Source organism: Nanorana parkeri, unplaced genomic scaffold (assembly GCF_000935625.1).
Source record: "Nanorana parkeri isolate BGI_ZX_2015 unplaced genomic scaffold, ASM93562v1 scaffold48, whole genome shotgun sequence".
NCBI lineage: Eukaryota > Metazoa > Chordata > Amphibia > Anura > Dicroglossidae > Nanorana > Nanorana parkeri.
The window spans coordinates 932,961-950,531 of record NW_017306316.1 but is presented as its reverse complement, the minus strand read 5'-3'; the positions used below and the strand labels follow the sequence as shown (position 1 = coordinate 950,531).

Genomic DNA, 17,571 nt, shown 5'->3' with positions numbered 1-17,571 from the left:
TAGGGTGTGCTTACAATGGTGGTGTGATGTACGCTGCACTGGATGGCACCACAGATCACTGCAGGGCAACACACCATGCAGAGACCTGAATAGAATGTACACTTTGTGCACTCTAAATCAAGTAAAAAAAACAGTAAACAGCAGTATGATGTGCTGAAACAGTGCATCACGCTGCCACTTACCGGACCTCACTCAGCATCTTAGCGTGCAGGCTAGTGTGAGCAGGCCCTTATACTTAGGCAGCAGCTGTCAGAATACTAAAAAACAAAACAAAACCAGCAGTCCTGAAATAGCTTTTTTCAGGTTGGGATCCCTGTGTATCCGGGTACATTTCATCTGTCATAATCAGGTCCATCAAATCGGAACTCTGTTAATTTTTTTTGTAGGACCTAGACAGAGTCGGGCATAATTGGATGTAAATGGACACACATCCTTTTCCATCTGACTGCCTATAGAGTTACACTGGACTTCCTATCAGATCCACCTTAAAAAATGACAGACCGATCGGATCAGACGGCCTGTGTGAAAGGGGCCTTAAAGTGAAGATGTTGCTCCACCCTGCATTGGCAAAGTACGGACTCGCTTTAAGGTTATTTTAAATAATGAGTATTGGAAAGCAGTGGTAAAAGGTATAACACATTGCTGTGTTACTTGACCATTGAATATTTCATAGACCCAGGAGTGTGACCGGAATATGTTTGCCCAAATAGTTTGCGGTAAAAGGACTCCATCTTTCCAATCACAGAAAATTACTAGGCATGAAATATTTAAATTTGTGTACTATTCAACCTAAACTATTTAACATGTGGCCAGCTTGAGGACCCAATAATGTGGGAGCACATTGCGCATCCTGGGATTCCTGCAGCAAGAAACTACCTACGCATTTCTGTTCAGATGCAGCCGCTGTACCAGTTTATGTACCACCACTTATGGCTCTTAGGCAGGTTTGCCAAGTGTCATTTCTACACCTTGCCCAGTACAATATAATTGCTCCCCTAAGGAATACAAATGTTTGGCAAATACGCAAAAAAGCAGACATTTATGTTTTAGAAGCATATTTAGAAGGGAAATTCCAGCTATTGCAAAAAATAAAGTAGACTTCTACATATAATTTAAAAAAAAATTAATTTATTATTATTATTTATCATTAGCGCCAGTAAAACATTGCAGCTGTGATAGGTGGATCATGGGTGCAATGCTCTGGCTCCTGCAGGCTCATTCTCCTATGTCTGTACCTCAGAAATAAAAAAAAACCTGGAACCTGTCACACGCACACACATTTTTATTTTTTGGTAGTTTGCTCTGAGTCAGACATTTTGTTGAGGACTAACGCCGCCGAAGTCACGCGGTCTCCGAAAAAATGGCCTCTCCGAATTTGCAAAGGAGACGCCTCAGGTCCTCTAACAGGAAGCTCTCTGATAGATGCGTGATGACGTCATCAGTTCGCGCCGATGTAAACAAGCAGTGGATACTATGGCGGCAGACACAGGAGCTTCGAAACCAGCTCGCCCAAAAAAAGAGCCCCAGCCGCTGGTCATACCGAGAAATGCCACCGATGAGCAGAGGCTGAAGCTGGAGCGGCTGATGAGGAACCCGGTAGGTGTACGGCTGGAAATGATGACTATAAGTAAATAGAAGTGCTCCTAGTACATCCGATCTCTGACTTTTACATGATGACAGCCTGAGTCAGTAATGGATCCGTAAACACGGAAAGAGTCTCCTTTTATACCTGCAATACATTTATTTTTAATAAGATCATTTCCAGAAGAAGCCAGCTCAAAAAAGTATATAATATATTGCAGCTTTCCAGTGTATATGTGGTGCTGCATTAGGTTTTTTGTTTTTTCTTGATTTGCCATTTGTGATCCTACCAGTAACGCACTTCCTTTGCTATGGTGACACTCGCCCACTTCATACAGGGGGGAGGTGTTATGTAGTCCTAATATACAGTACTTCCTAATCATATTTTTTAGATAAGACTGCAGAGCGCACAGGAAAACACTGGATTTCTGGGTCTACAGGTTTTTTCCCTTGTAAAACAGATATAAAATTAATATAATATTACATTGACAGAGACACTGTCACTTTTCCCCAAATGTGTCTTTTTGAAGCTATAATCTGAGATAAATAAATATTGTCTATATACAAGAGCCATGTGTAGCCTTGTGTGTATTTCTCCCTGGTCTGTATCCAGCATAAAACAACTCTTGTACTTTACCTTGTATTTTTTTCCCCCTGTAATACAGACCAGTCACTGCTGCTCTCTCTCCTTGTGCAGGGTGACTAGTCTTGTCTCCACCTCTCTTGTAGTTCTCTGCAGGTAGCCTGTAGTGGGTGGAGCTTGCTGGGTCTCTCCCACAGCTCTGCTATCTGCACAGATTATGTACAGCACAGTGATGATGTCACCACTCCTTTTTTCTTCTTCTTTTTTTTTAATGTAATTTCTATGTTTTCAAAAGCATTTGGTGCACAATAAGTGGATTTATACTCCTTGTGGCGAATGAAGAATATATTTAAATAAAAGTCAGCTTTAAAAATAATTTGTTAATATAATATCTGAATGAGGTTGACATGTAACACCAGAAATATTTTTTTTCCTAAGTTTACAAATGTACAGAACATTTCTATGACAAATATTTGTGTATAAGCCTTGGACTGTCCCCGGAAACCAGAGACAACTGCAAAATCATAATTAAAGCTTAGCAACATCATCAAACCCTCTTGCCTAATCTGGAATACTATCCTCTGTGTTACAGGACAAAGTTACTCCAATAGCTGAAAGGCCAAAAGACTGGAACCCAAGAGCTCCACCAGAATTTGTCAGAGATGTCATGGGTAAGCATTCTTCTGAATTGTTTTTAGTTTTCTAGCTGAATATTGTTGCATTGTTAAGTTAAAGTGTAAGTTCATGTTTGGTTGACTTTATAGCATTTACATTACGTGTTAATTCATTTGAATGGTCTGCCTAACACACCACAGCGGCTCATAAAACAGACCTGCTGCATTTTTATATTGCATCGCAATGCACTGCATAACTACACATTGTGGTGCACTGCAATGCAGATGCATTGTAAACAATGAATGGCCACTCGGTGCACTAAATGTATTCTGCGTGAGTTGCTGCAGCATAGTAGTGTGAACAGGCCCTTACTGACAAAAAACAAGAAGCCTTGCTGAACTCCTTACCGGAACATCAGAGAAACCCGTGCAAACGGGTGGGTGCTTGTAGTGACCACGGACGGTACCGTGATTAACACAGAAGAAGAAATGATGTCACCAGCACACCGTATGATTAATTAGCAAAAGTCCATTTAATGACACATTGCCATTCAATGTGCTGGTGACATCAGGCCCTTACTGAGACTGACAACATTGCAAAGCAATAGAGCCCTTGGTGGTTACTAAAAGGGTAATTCCACTCTCCCAGGTGAATTTGGGAAGATTGAATTACCCCCTCCAATCTGGCCCCCTCTCCCACCCTTGCTATACTTACTTTTGGGCGAACGCTTCTTCCCCTCCGCCGGTGCAGGTGTATTATCTGTACCCTGTACAGCCATATAGAGCAGCCCTGCACTCTGAATTTTGAAGTTCGCTTGGAAATGGCCAGCACTGGGTGACCGTGCTGACCACTGAGTGCTCACCATTTGCAAGCGAAATTCAGAGTGCAGGGCAGCACTACATGTGGCCATTCATTGTTCACAATGCATCTGCATTGTAGTGCACCACAATGCGTAGTTATGGAGTGCATTGCGATGCACTGCGCTATAAAAAATGCAGCAAGTCTGTTTTATGACCTGCTGTGGTGCGTTAGGCAGACCATTCAAATGAATTAACACGTAATGTAAATGCTATTAAGTCAAGGCCTTGCCTCAGGACTCCTCAAGAGCCTTCAGCCCTAATGCAAGCAGTGGGCTGGCTCCTGGGAGGAGTGGAGCAAATATAAAAAATGCCTTCATGAGTGAATGTCAGTCTGGAGGAGAGGCCATTCCTAGGCATTTGCATTCCAACCGCCCTAGTTAACACCTACATTTGATACTGTACCTCCATGATTGAAATAACTGAAATATAATGAATGAACAGGGCAGGCCAGGCACAGAAAGGCTGTGGGGGAAAGCAATAGATTATGCTGGATGTCCAGCCAAAAAATCAGATGTGCTCTATCTTACTAGAGTAAGCAGTTTCAGTACAGGAGAGGAGCCTGTACAGCTGTGTAAGGCTGGAGTTCAGCTGTAATGCTTTTTTTTCCCCAGTGTATTATTTTATATTCTCTTGTTTTTCTAAAGCGTAGCTGTAACCTCTAAAGCTGTGGCAGTGTGTCAAATGTGCATACTTACACATTACCAGAGACTTTCTTTTTATAAGTGTTGTATCCCAGAAATAAATTGAAATGCTCCAAATAAAAAAGGAATACTTGCACATTTACTTTTCTAGGTTCCAGCGCTGGTGCTGGCAGTGGGGAATTTCATGTGTATCGCCATCTTCGTCGCAGAGAGTATCAGAGACAAGAATTCATGGATTTCATGTCTGAGAAGGTATTTTATCTTTCCTTTTAAACAAATAAGTGACCTGGTTTTTGTCAAAATGGTTATACAGTCAAACTGGACTTACAAACTGCATTCTCTCAGCATTAGGCTGATAGCAGCCCAAGGTTCATTAGAAAAGTGGGAAAAAGATAAGGGCGGCTGTATGTTGCGCTTTCCTGCAAACCCCACATTTGACATTCTGCCCAACCAAGTACTGATGGGGTGGTCATAATAATCTGGCCACTCAGTGCACATGTGCTGTTTTGGTATGCTTTGGAGTTGCTAGGAGTTAATGAACTGTGAGTTTCTTTATTAATCTCTTTTGGTAAATAATATAAATAAGTGATGTAGGGTAAAAATGGCCTGTGCTATTAGGATGGACAGATGTGTATCAAGTTACTGGAATTCATGTATAAAGTATATTACTTCCATGTTCAACACCACTGTGATTGGTTTGACTGCGTATGATGAGGAAATCCAGACATTTTTATTTTCTCAATGTGGAGAGCGGCACGGAGAGTAGATGTAGTGATATAAATGTATAGTTTACAGATAGAGTATTTAACTTTAAAACAAATCTTAAGCCTATAGACACACTTGGCGCTACTGGATCAGTTTTTGATACTCCAATAAAGGGAAGCGACTATAGGCCAGAGAATCCTAATCAGGTCCCACCTCCACCCTTACCAAAGGTTTTTTTGTATTTCTTTCCCCCCTCGCCTCTTTGACTTGCCCCAACCTTATTCTTCCAGACCTTTCCCCCTCTTTATTTTATATACCAGGGGTAGGCAAACTCCAGCCCTCAAGCTGTGGTGAAACTACAACTTCTGGTGTGCATCTGCATTTGGGAGTCATGCCCGTGGTTGCCAGAATCTTGCAATGCCTAATGGGATTTGTAGTTCTACAGCAGCTGGAGGGCCAGAGTGTGCCTACCAATGCTATATACCCTCACCCTCCCAACTTTTATTCTCTACCACATTTTTCACCTCCCATCTTAACTCCACTCATGCCCTCCCTTCCATCCCACTTCAGCCCTTAGCCCTACCTTTGACATAAAGCTCAACCCCCCCATCCTTACTGTTCTATATGATGTTCGGTCTTACATTGTACTTTTTCAGTGGTGTTAGGTAAAATCATTTAGAAAAATATAGTTTGACCAATAAAGCATATATTATAAAACACACTTCTTTATCAAAATGTTTATGTCATTTAACATATTGCAGCAAAAGCTAGATGAAGAATTTCAACTAAGAGTCAAGGAGAATGAAATAAAGGCAGAGGAGAGAACAGCAAAACGCAGACTAAAAAGGTAATTGAGTTCTTTATTGATGACCTAGAAGCTCATTCGTCTGGGTATATGACTAGGACCCCATATTGTACAATAAAACAAAGGTCCCCTGGCCATGTCCCTACTCCATTTTTGGATCACCCTCTATAGCATTTGCTATTCTGTATACATGCACAATGCACTTTCACCTGCCCTGTCCTGCTGGACAGACATACCCTTTACTCTTACAGGGTTATTCACAAAAGGGTGAAGAGTTTGGAGAAGGCAGGAGAAGTGACCAATCTAGGACAACATAGCTGAACTGGAAAGTGAGCTGAATTGGAGAATTTTTCCAAACAAGCTATGTTGTCCTAGATTGTCCACTTCTCCTGCCTTCTCCAAACCCTTCACCCTTTTGTGAATAACCCTGTTAGTCTTTGGCCTGGATGTTGTGGGTGCCGCTCATATAAGTAAACACAGAATATTGAGCTTTATCAGTTGTTTTGGGGGTTCATGTACACAGGCTTGTTTAACACACATTCATGTTTCCTTGTATGGCTGATTAAACCGGTTTATCATTTAGGCCCAGTTCACACCTGGGCGTTTTGTAGCGCGTTCAAACGCTCTGCAAAACGCTCAAACACAGAAATCCCATTGTTTCCTATGGGTATGGTTCACACCTGGGCGTATTTCAGCCCGTCTGAACGCGCTACAAAGCGGCCTACGCCCAAAGAAGTACATGAGCTTCTTTGGGGCGTTTTTGTCGCGCGTATCCATTGGGATACAGCCAGGTAGCCCTCTGAAATGCGCGTTTGTTGCGCGTTTTTTTTTTACAACGAATCGCGGTAAAAACGTGCGGCAACAAACGCATTTTCGACACGCCTAGGTGTGAACCCAGCCTTAGGCGTTTTTTTTTACAGCAAATTGCGGTAAAAGCGTGCGGCGCGACAAACGCGCATTTTTGATTCGCGGTAAAACAACGCACGACAAATGCGCGTTTCCAAGGGCTACCTGGCTGTATCCCAATGGATACGCGCGACAAAAACGCCCCAAAGAAGCTCATGTACTTCTTTGGGCGTAGGCCGCTTTGTAGCACGTTCAGACGGGCTGAAATACGCCCAGGTGTGAACCATACCCATAGTAAACAATGGGATTTCGGTGTTTGAGCGTTTTGCAGAGCATTCGAACGCGCTACAAAACGCCCAGGTGTGAACCGGGCCTTACATTAGAAGGAAATATAGTTCATCATCTATTTTTACATAATTGTATGGAACTATATATAGTGATTTGACCTTTAATGTTCATTACAGACAAAAACTAAAGGAGAAGAAAAAGGCTAAAAAAGAACAACAAGAAGACAAAGGTTTGTATCTTTTTAGTGAAATATATTAGATTTATGATTTACTATAAATGATAAATCACACTAAACTAAACTGAACTCCTAAAAACTATCCGCACCACTCTTGATATATAAGTAAAAATAATTTTGTTAATTTGAAATAGAGCTATAAAAAATGACTCCTAGAAACAGGTGTACAAGGTATCACAAAACACTCTCTTATTGGAATACATGTCCCAATATATTAGAGGTGCACCGAAATGGAAATTTCAAAACCGAAAAAAAAAAAAAATTTTATCAGGCCAAAACCGAACATGTTTTTTATTTTACTTTTTTCTAATTTTTCAATTTATTTTTATTTTATTTTTGTATAAATTGCTTAATTTTTTTATGTATTCATTTTTTATTAAATATTTTTATTTTTTACTTTTAGGGGCTTCTGGGAAATATTAGGGGTCTAAAAAGACCCCTGATATTTCCCTTTTAAAATAGAAAAAGAGATTTAGAACACAGAGTCCTCAATCTCTTTTTCTGCAGCCCCTGTTATCAATGAACAGGAATCCTCTATGAGTGTTCCTGTTCATTCATAACTTGAGAACGCTTAGTGTTTGCACATAATTGAGCACAGGATATGTTTACTATAACCACAATCATGAATGAACAGGAGGTGATGTAGATCACTCCCATTCATTCATAATTGAGGATATAGTAAACATACTCTGTGCTCAATTATGTGCAAACACTCAGCGATTGCTGAGTGCTTGTACACGCTCTCCATCCTGACTCGCTGCCACAGGAGGCTGAGCGAGCATTGCAGGGAGGAGAGCTCAGCCTCCTGTGACATCACGGCCTGTCTCTGCCCACACACCGCTCTATGATAGGAGGCTGAGCGGTGTGGGAGGAGAGACGCCGGCCGCTCACAGCGCTCTCCTCCCGCAGTGCTCGGCCGGCTGTCACACTTTCTGTCCCCGCTGGGACACAGAGCAGCGCCCAGCGGGGAGGAAAGAAAGCAGGGATGTGCCGATGTATCGGCAGGAAAATGCCATTTTCAGCCGGTATGTTTCGGCGGCCGATAGATCGGTGCATCCCTACAATATACACATAAAATCATGATCCCCCTACCAATAAAAGCCAGTCTCATAATCTCATTTAAAAATGCAAACCTCAGGTAGAATTCTGATATGGTCCTGAAAATATCCTATACAAATCTTGAGTATATACAATGCCTCCAACGTGCAATTAAATAATCAATATCACAGCATGAAAACCTTTTTATACATGCACAAATATCTATGTAAAAATGTATCTGAATGCTAAGAAATCTGTTACACCACTCTCCGATAAAAGTGTCAGTCACCATCCCTTTATGTTCCTACACCTGAGTGAGCTAGAGGGAGTGCTGCAGTTCACGGGTGTTCAGATGTCACTATAAATAATTATTACCTGCCGTTATGTCAGAATAACTTGTAGATTTATCCCAAATAAATACACATTTGCAATATGTCAACTTAAAATACATCTAAACAAAATGTAATATATTGCATCTACTAGATGCAGTGGCTACATTGATTCTTTTCCAGGCTTGAAGCATGAGTATACCTGTCTGAATTGTTTCCCTTAAAGTGATTCAATGCTTGTATGTTGTGTTCCCTGTCTTTACCTCAGATAACACACATTATTATCATATGTCTTCACTACCCTTTAAAGGAGAACTATGGGGTCAGAGCTTTTCCCCATAGTTCTCCTTAGGGTAACGGGAGGACACAAACTAGCGTCCTCCCGTCACCCTAAGCTCAGTATACCGCGAGCTACAGCTCACGGTATACTGAGACGCCGGAGCGGATCCCGACATCGATGTCGAGACCCTTCTCCTAAGGGTAACGGGAGGACACAAACTGGCGTCCTCCTGTCACCCGAAGCTCAGTATCTTGCGGTATGCTGAAACGGATCCCAACAATTGTCTGGATCCACCCAGCTGCGTGAGTGACAGCGGGCTCTGCCTATCTAGAGGCAGAGCCAGCTGTACCCGCCCCCTCCCCCGTCCGTCCTGCCAGTCAGCGCTGGTGGATCGGAGGGGGGAATCCAGCCACTCCCCTGTCACGGCAGAGAGCTGTGACAGGATCGAGAAGTGAACGAACACCGGTATGTGTTCGCTCACTTCCCGATCTACTGAGCCGACCTGTGACAGTCTCATTGTCACAGGTCGGCTAGAACTATGAGGTGAGTGAAAAGCACTCCCCTCATAGTTCTCCTTTTAATACTGGATAATAACTAATATTCACACAGTTTCTGCAGAATCTGTGACTTGCCCAACATTACACTTTTGCCTTTAAAATGGATGGAATATCCTCCCTTTTTTTTAATTTTTAATTTTTTTAATATATAAAAAGATCACGTTGAATACAATTATTCTGTTTTTTTTTGTTTGTTTTCAATCTACTGCACATTCTGCAACCACAAATTTAATACAATTTTCCAACCTTCCTGATTATTGCCCACGTCTATGATTCAAATATTGCAACTATCAGATTCGAACCATTATACTGAAATGTGTGGACATCTTTAGCGAGAATATGATCTGTAGAATTCTCTCTCAGATTTTTTGTTTGTGATGCGTCAAATGTTAATGAAATGGTCATACACAATACACAGCAGGGGTAGGCGAGCTGTGGTGAAACTCCAAATCTTTCAGAGTGATGTCTGTGAGAATCTTGCAATGCCTCATATGATTTGTAGTTCCACAACAGCTGGAGGGCCGGAATTTGCCTACCTATGATACACAGACAAATTTAATGTAGCTGGAAGCAACATTTCAATACTGTCTAACACTCTCGTGTGTACTGTTTTGATCTTTTTGGTTGTGTAACAATGGTTTCTCCTTTATGCCTTCGCCTTACTACATAAACCTGAAGATGATTCAAGTATGAGGTGACATGAAATACTAGGCAAATGTTTGTATTTTTCATTTTGATTCACCACATCTGTCCACCATTAAAGAGGAACTTCAGGAAGTCACAAAATTAACCCTTGCAGTGGGGCTACCCTCGCACTGCAAGGGTTAACTGCTCATTTTGGCCTAGGGGCCGGAATACAGAAGATATACTCACCTGATCCTCAGTCCAGTGGCAGTCAGCGTTGACCTCTCTCCCCCTCCACTCCAGCTGGGGTATGTCCCTCAGCAGCCACACTTCTAATGCAGGTGAATGGACCTGCATTAGATGTGATTACGTCAGCGGGGCTTAGACAGTCAGAGACCAGGGGAGAAGAGACTGCAGGACCGGTCCCTCAACCAAGCAGGATTGAGGACCAGGTAAGTATGTCTTCTTTAATCCAGCCCAAAATGAGCAATTAACCCTTGCATTGGGGTGTCCCCACTGCAAGGGTTACTTTGGTTAATTCCTGGAGTTCTTCTTTAATGTAATTTTTTTTATTAATGTAATTATTATTATTATTTTTTTAAATCCTAATAATATAAATTTAATTAGTTTGACCTATCTTGACCCCTGAATTCTTAATATGCTATGTGCATTTTCATTTAGGAACACAGAAGAATCCTCAAAAAGTGGAAGATAAGGAGCTTAGTGCTAAAGATTCTGAAGAGGATGAGTCTGATGAATAGACATTGCATTGTATTAGGAGCCATTAATAGACTTTACCTCCCTGGAGTGAACATTTTCCATAAATAAGGATTTCAACATTTTTGGAATTGGAACAACGCCAATGTTTACAACTGGATGATAAAAAACCGCCAGCACATATTCTCATGAAGAGAATGCCGGATCCAAAATGTATATTTTTTTTTTTGTAGAGGTTACAAGTGATAATTGTATAGGAGAAGCCATTTTCAATTAAGTCCTATACTATTATTGAGTCCACTGTTCATGCACAAGACAGATCTGGTTGATTTTGACTTTGCATTGCTGCGAGAGCCAGTCACAGTTGGGCTGACAGTTCAAATTCATGATCATTTTTGTGTGTGTGATGTGATGTAATAAAGGTTTTATTTTATATATTGGATATGATGATTTTATTGAATGAGATGCAGATTGGCTTCCTGGGGTGTTATTAAACATACTCTGTATAATATATGCTATAAAAATTGTGAGCTTAGATTAGTCAGTTTGATGATCAGTGCAAATAAAGGCTGCCCATACACTTATAGCCCATGGGTCTGGACTCGCGATTCTCCCATCCATGCTAACAGGGGGTGGATGTGGGAATTATCCACCCTGCCAGGGTATTGTATTCTGACAGCAGCGGGTGTGTCACTATCAGAATACTCAAAGACGTGACTGCATCTTGGCCAAAAATTTCCGCCCGCCTCCTTTGATTTTTTTAAATGGCTGGCGGGAGGCTACTGATAACTGCCCGAAAGTCGCTCCATGTAAGGCCAGCTTAAAAATGCTGTACCATCATATGATTACAAGACCATTGGGTTCATTTACTAAAGCAATAGACTGTCAACTTAGTAAAGTGAATGAGTGTAAATATAATAAACCTGTGTTTACCTTCATCAAACAATGTAACAACAACAAAAAAACTGGATTTTTAAGGTTCCTCGCACATGGTTAGGTATTTCATATGTTAGTAGATAGCTTCTACTCTTAAAAAAACTAGAGTTTTGGGGGGGTTTTCCCCCCATAAATGCTCGATTTGCCCATACGGGCTAAACAGCGTGAATAGGGGAATCTCCTCTGCCAACTATGGTATTCAAACAGCTGCACCTGCCACTGTTGGTGACTGCAACAGTGACTAGCTGATTGTTCATGCAGCCATCACCGGAGTGCATGTAGAAAGGGAAGTGGCTGCAGAAGACTAGCAGGACTAAGAAACATCGATAGACATTTATCAATTCTTTCCCACAACAAGGACATGCTAAACCGGAACAGTGACAGGTTTACTTCAAGGTTACAGCTGGAGTCATAAATTCCTCCTTCAGCTCCTGTTCTGTCTCTGTTGGTTGGCAATGGGCAAAACAAAGCTGAACCAATGGCATTTACCTCGCTGCCGTGACTCCGGTGTGAAAAGAAGATACACCTAGGTGACAAGCATTTTCAGAGAAGGCTGCTAGGTGTACTTACCTTTTTGAAAGAAAACTAATGACTGCAGTATAAATGATTTCCTGTTATTGATTACACCCCAGTCAGAACCTAAAGATATAAAAATAATGCGATGGAATAGTCTACCTGCTGAAAGCCTCTGCCTTCTGATCTAGATTTTACCAGTCCTCCATATATTTTCTATTGTCTGTGCGTTTTTCATATTGGAATTGATGACATCGGGTCCAGTTTTAAGGTTTTGTACAGAAGTCCATCAGAAGGGAGTGTTTAGCATGTATTCCTGGTGCACCCCGCACCTCAGCAGCTTTGCTTTTTATCTGCATGACACCAAACGCTTTGTACTGCTTGAAAACAAGTGTCCTGCTGTAGGTTCACTTCCATTCCAATCCAACCCTCACGACTACAAATCCTAAAGATGAAAAGCTTATCCCAAGGACGAGCCCAAATGTAAAGCTTGGCCAAACTTTAATTTCTATTTTGTTGTCTGTTCTTGCAGTAAAACTCAAGAAAACTCACCCAATAATATTTAAAGTACTTTACTTGGTGAAAATGCTGCATATACAAACTTAGTTACAGGAAGAAAAAACATACATACAGGCTGCTACAAACAATCACATGCACCAACTACACAATCCTTCATGTACATGTAATGGTTTCTAAGAGAGGAAACACTAAAATAGTACTTACCTTAGAGGCTGCATATTCCATACATTCCATAAAGAACAAGACTTCTAGGCAATAAAGCGTTTGCAGGAAAATGGCTTCTCGTTGCAGTCTCTGGAGTCCTTTGTTTTAGATTTCCTTGATTAGTCCTCTCTAGAAGTCCTCTCTCTCCTTTGGGCTGCTGGCTGTTATTCAGAGAAAATGGCATCCCACCTGTGGGTTGGGCCCCTTAAGACTTGAATAAGAGCGAAATACGATGTATTTCACTTTCCCACCGCAAGGTGGAAGCAGAGCATCAAGAATTGCCATAAGCCTTGACCAGTCTAGGTGTGATTGTTTACACAAGGTTTCCCCATAACACCATCCCATTGTGATACGAATAATGGGGAAACAATACAGGGCAACCATACCATTGTCAAAAACCAGTTTGGTCTGTATAGAAGGCACCGTCCATTGTGAGAAAGTTCCCTCGCACCATTCCATCCCCACCATTTCCATGTCACAGCAGAAATACAGATACGTCACACCAGGAATCATTTTCCAATCTCCATGCAGTTCCAGTCGTCTTTCCCTACAGTCGTCTTATTATGGAAGTTCCAACTGACTGATCAGGGGAGCAGCTCTGACATGAGGAGGCATAGTTCTGTCTCTACCAAGATGGCCGCCTCCACACAGAGACACAGGCATGGTAGGTCATTGCTGAGGGAAGGATCAGCTGCATGGAGTCCACAAGCAATAGTGCTGATAAGTCATCTGTCCTTTGTCTACCGTTTCTTGGGCACAGTTCAGGTCTTCTTTATGGCTATTTACTTAAATGAGGTATCTCGGTGGTTGCCATAGGCAACAAGGGTTATTTGTCTTTTGAACAGCCTTTAAACATGAGGCTTAATATGTCCCGCAGAGTTCTTCACTAATCCATGTTTAGCAACCATTTCCCCTGAAAACCCAACACTTCTGTGTTGCCTGTCAGTACGGCGGATGTCATGTTGTTGTTGTTTGTACACATCCATAATGGTTACAGAATGTAATAAAGTGACATATTATGGTATAGGTGAGCGTCAGTGTAAAATAATGGTTTAGTTTTACTGTGCTCTTATAATGTATATTTGTACCTCTGCTTCCTGCTTCTTTTCAGTTTGTAAGTGTGATGGTTTGCATGGCCTCAAATGACAGTTGGAGCCTGGCTACCATTTGCCCAGTAGCTCCAGTACTGAGCAGACCTCTGCAGATTTGTTGAGTGCAAAAGCAATTTTTTGGAGAATTTCATTCAGAAGACAACAGATTTTAAAGAGAGTGACCTTGTGAGCAAGGTAAATTAGAAAATACACCAAAAATGGGGGAGGGGTTATGTGGATGGGAGGTGCTATGCAGGAAGGGTTGGCTGAATGGGAGTTGCTATGTGGGAGGGGTTAGGTGGATGGGAGGTGATATGGGGGAGGGGTTAGGTGGGTATGAGGGAAGTGCTGTGTGGGAGAGATTAGGTGGGTAGTGGAAAAGAGGTGATGATGGGGGATGGGAGAGAAGTGTTGTGATCAGGAGGCCAATATCTCCATAAGCTTCTATCAGAAAAAATATTTTGCAAGTCCAGGCAGCAGAGACGTATTCTGCTCCATAACTACCTCATTGCCTCTGGCCAGTGATGTAACAAACGGGGGGCAATGGTGCGGCTGCTCTGGGCACAGAGATGGGAGACTAACACAGTGGTAGATCCAGGGGGCAATAGGGGCAATTGGCCCCCAAAGAACATTGCTACTCCCTGCATCTGCTGCTGCTCTGCCGGCACTGCCAGGCACCTGGCCGCCAAAGAGAAGGTGCTGCAGGTGAAGCAGGTACTGAGCGGAGGAGGTTTCTGGGTGGGTAGGTGAAGGTTGGTATAAGGGGGCATGGGTGGGTAAAGACTGAAAGAGCTGGGGCTGTCTGCTGGAGAGGGTAAAGACAGGTACAGGGGGGCTGGTGGTATTCTATATTGTTGTGTAATGTATTGCTGGGATTTATAGTCCTCTATATAGTGGTAGAACTACCAGGGTCATAGCGGTCCCAGGTGAGACCAGGCACTGGCATTTCACCACTTGGGGGGGCCCAGATAGGAGGAAGGGGGCCCTGACAACTGCCGACTTTGCCGGTTACTGGCCCCCCCTTCTTTCAGTCTGGGTCCCTCCATCCTTCACACTGTGCCTGGATATAGCTCCACAGCAATAAAACTCACAGTAATGTGCAGCGTGGATGACAGACCCATTGTAATAAACAGCAAAAAAGTTTTCCCAGTACACTCGCCAGCCAGCATGCAAAGCTGGTAACAAATTGATGAGTGCGTTTGCCATTTGTTTTGCTGGACCCATTGTAATGACAGGAATGTGCCAAATGTTGTCTGGTAGAGATTCCATCCCTGCACACAAAAGTGTCAGGATGTGTAAGAAAAAAGGCACAATGGCTGTTCTACATAACAAACAACTGCAACATCATGTATTACACAATTCTGTTCTGTAAGCAACACCTTATTTTCTGGCAGTGACCCTCCCAAGACTAGACTCTGGATCCGCCCCCGGGCAAACACAAATAGGGACTGAACACAATTAAGAAGGCAAATTATGGGGGCCGTTCTGCTGTCACTGATCCAATGTATTGATGTGCTGTCATTGATCCAATTAATTGATGTGCTGTCATTGATCCAATTTATTGATGTGCTGTCACTAATCTAATGTATTGATCTGCTGTCATTGATCCAATGTAATGATCTGCTGTCACTGATCCAATGTCTTGATCTTCTGTCAGTGTTCCAATGTATTGATCTTCCGTCAGTGCTACAATGTATTGATCTTCTGTCAATGATTCAATGCATTGACCTGCTGTCACTGATCCAATGTATTGATCTGCTGTCATTGATCTCATGTATTTATCTTCAATCAGTGATTCAATGTATCGATCTGCTGTCACTGATCCAATGTAATAATCTGATGTAATTGATCCCATGTATTGATCTGATGTCATTGATCCAGTGTATCGATGTGTTGATCTTATGTATTAATATGCTGTTAATGATCCAATGTATTGATATGTTATCAATGCATCAATGTATTGATACGCTGTCAGTGATCCAGTACACTAATACACTGTGAGGGATCTACTACACTGATAAGCTGTAAGTGATCAGATACACTGACAGTATATCAGTGATCCAACACTGATATGTTCTAAGTAATCTAATGCACTGATATACTGGTCAGTGATCCGATGCACTGATATGCTGCCAGAGGAACAAGGTGGTTTGGGGGTGGATGATATAATGGGGGGGGGAATGCTGTTACCACTGCTACTGGTCAGCCTGGAAAGTGTCAACACTAAGAGCCCACCGGGCCCACTGCTTGATGCCTGTAGTCATATCACTCCCTGCACAGTGACTGAAGTGCAGGATAGGTGTTCTATGTATTTGCAGTTGTTTAATTTCTGAAGTCGGTAACACCATGCTGCTTTCTACAAGCTTTCTTAACAGAGATGCGCTGACACAAATGCAGAGCCATCAGGAATTTTGCTAGCAGTAGGTTCCAGCAATTAAATATTGTTGGGTACATTGAACTCCTATTCTGCACTTCACCAGCACAGTGCAGGGAGTGATTTCACTGTAGACAGCAGGCAGATGCTATGGGACAGGGACGGCCTCTGTCTCTGCTGACCAGCAGCACTGATTAATACTACATTCAGAGTTCAGGGGAGGGGAGGGTGAAGACTTTGCTGGCATTGGTCTCTATTAAGCGCAGGGCACGTAAGAGCCCAATTATATAGTGAAACTAAATCAGAGAGGGGCACAGAAGAGGCTTTACTTATATTGAACATAATATCAGGCTGCCCGGTGAGACTGTCCTTGTGGTCAGCAAGGACACACTATTTGGACAGTGAAATGACAGTACCCCACAAATAAAGTGAAACCTCATTAGAGATGGGGAAAAAAGAGGATCTTTGCCAATAAAATCAATTTACAGTCATCTTTTTATATCTGCTCCTAGGGGGACATAAGTGTACAGTGAATTATAGGTTACCAATAAGAAAATGTGGTAGTTAACCCTTTCATGAGCAGAGGTCATCGCTGCTTAGATGCCCAGGCCAAATTTCACGGCATCTTGACATTCACAATTTGACTAATTTGAATACCCAAATTATATATATATCTATATATATCTATATATATATATAGATATATATAGATATACCTTTCCCACAATATCAGAAGAAACTTTTAGCTGAAGTTTTTAATGTTGTACATGGCTCATAATTAGACTTTTAGTTGTTTTGTATGTTTATGGCTTATTCTGCTTACAATACTCAACATTTATTTTATTCTTAAAGGGACCCAGGAAGAAGAAGAACCAGAGAAGAGGAGGGGAAGAGGATCGAGGAGAAGAAAGGGATCCAAAGACTATCGGAGTCACATCACATCCCAACTGAAGGAAAAGTAGGCAGACTTCGTTCTGTTTGCACACTGCTTTATTGTAGGAACAGTTGCATTGGACTACCGATTTTAAAATGTATTTGTTCATTGGGTTGTATTTAAAACCTAATTCCAGAAAACTGTTTCCGAATTATGGATGGCGTGATGAAGAATTAGGACCCCTGTTATGTTTCTTTTGCAGTCTGGATCTCCATTAAATAGATTTCCCTTCACTTCCGGTCCCAGTGACCACACAGGAAATGAAAGGTTAGCATTCTACAGATAGCAAAAGAAAA

General features: G+C 42.0%; 1 protein-coding gene across 1 annotated transcript; it reads left to right on the top strand.

The window, feature by feature from the left end:
- The first annotated feature begins 1,453 nt into the window (after positions 1-1,453).
- On the top strand, positions 1,454-10,826 carry PRKRIP1 (PRKR interacting protein 1 (IL11 inducible)). Its single transcript, XM_018573767.1, has 6 exons — positions 1,454-1,596; positions 2,757-2,835; positions 4,432-4,532; positions 5,747-5,832; positions 7,101-7,153; positions 10,669-10,826. Exons 1-6 carry the CDS (start codon positions 1,474-1,476, stop codon positions 10,746-10,748), a joined length of 522 nt encoding a protein of 173 aa, XP_018429269.1. The 5' UTR covers positions 1,454-1,473; the 3' UTR covers positions 10,749-10,826.
- The last annotated feature ends 6,745 nt before the right edge of the window (positions 10,827-17,571 follow it).

Bases quoted from the DNA above. Each gene is read 5' to 3' on its own strand.
- PRKRIP1 (XM_018573767.1), top strand. From the start codon at position 1,474: ATGGCGGCAGACACAGGAGCTTCGAAACCAGCTCGCCCAAAAAAAGAG. The intron at 4,533-5,746 runs GTATTTTATCTT...AACATATTGCAG, and splicing joins TGGATTTCATGTCTGAGAAG to CAAAAGCTAGATGAAGAATT. The intron at 7,154-10,668 runs GTTTGTATCTTT...ATTTTCATTTAG, and splicing joins AGAACAACAAGAAGACAAAG to GAACACAGAAGAATCCTCAA.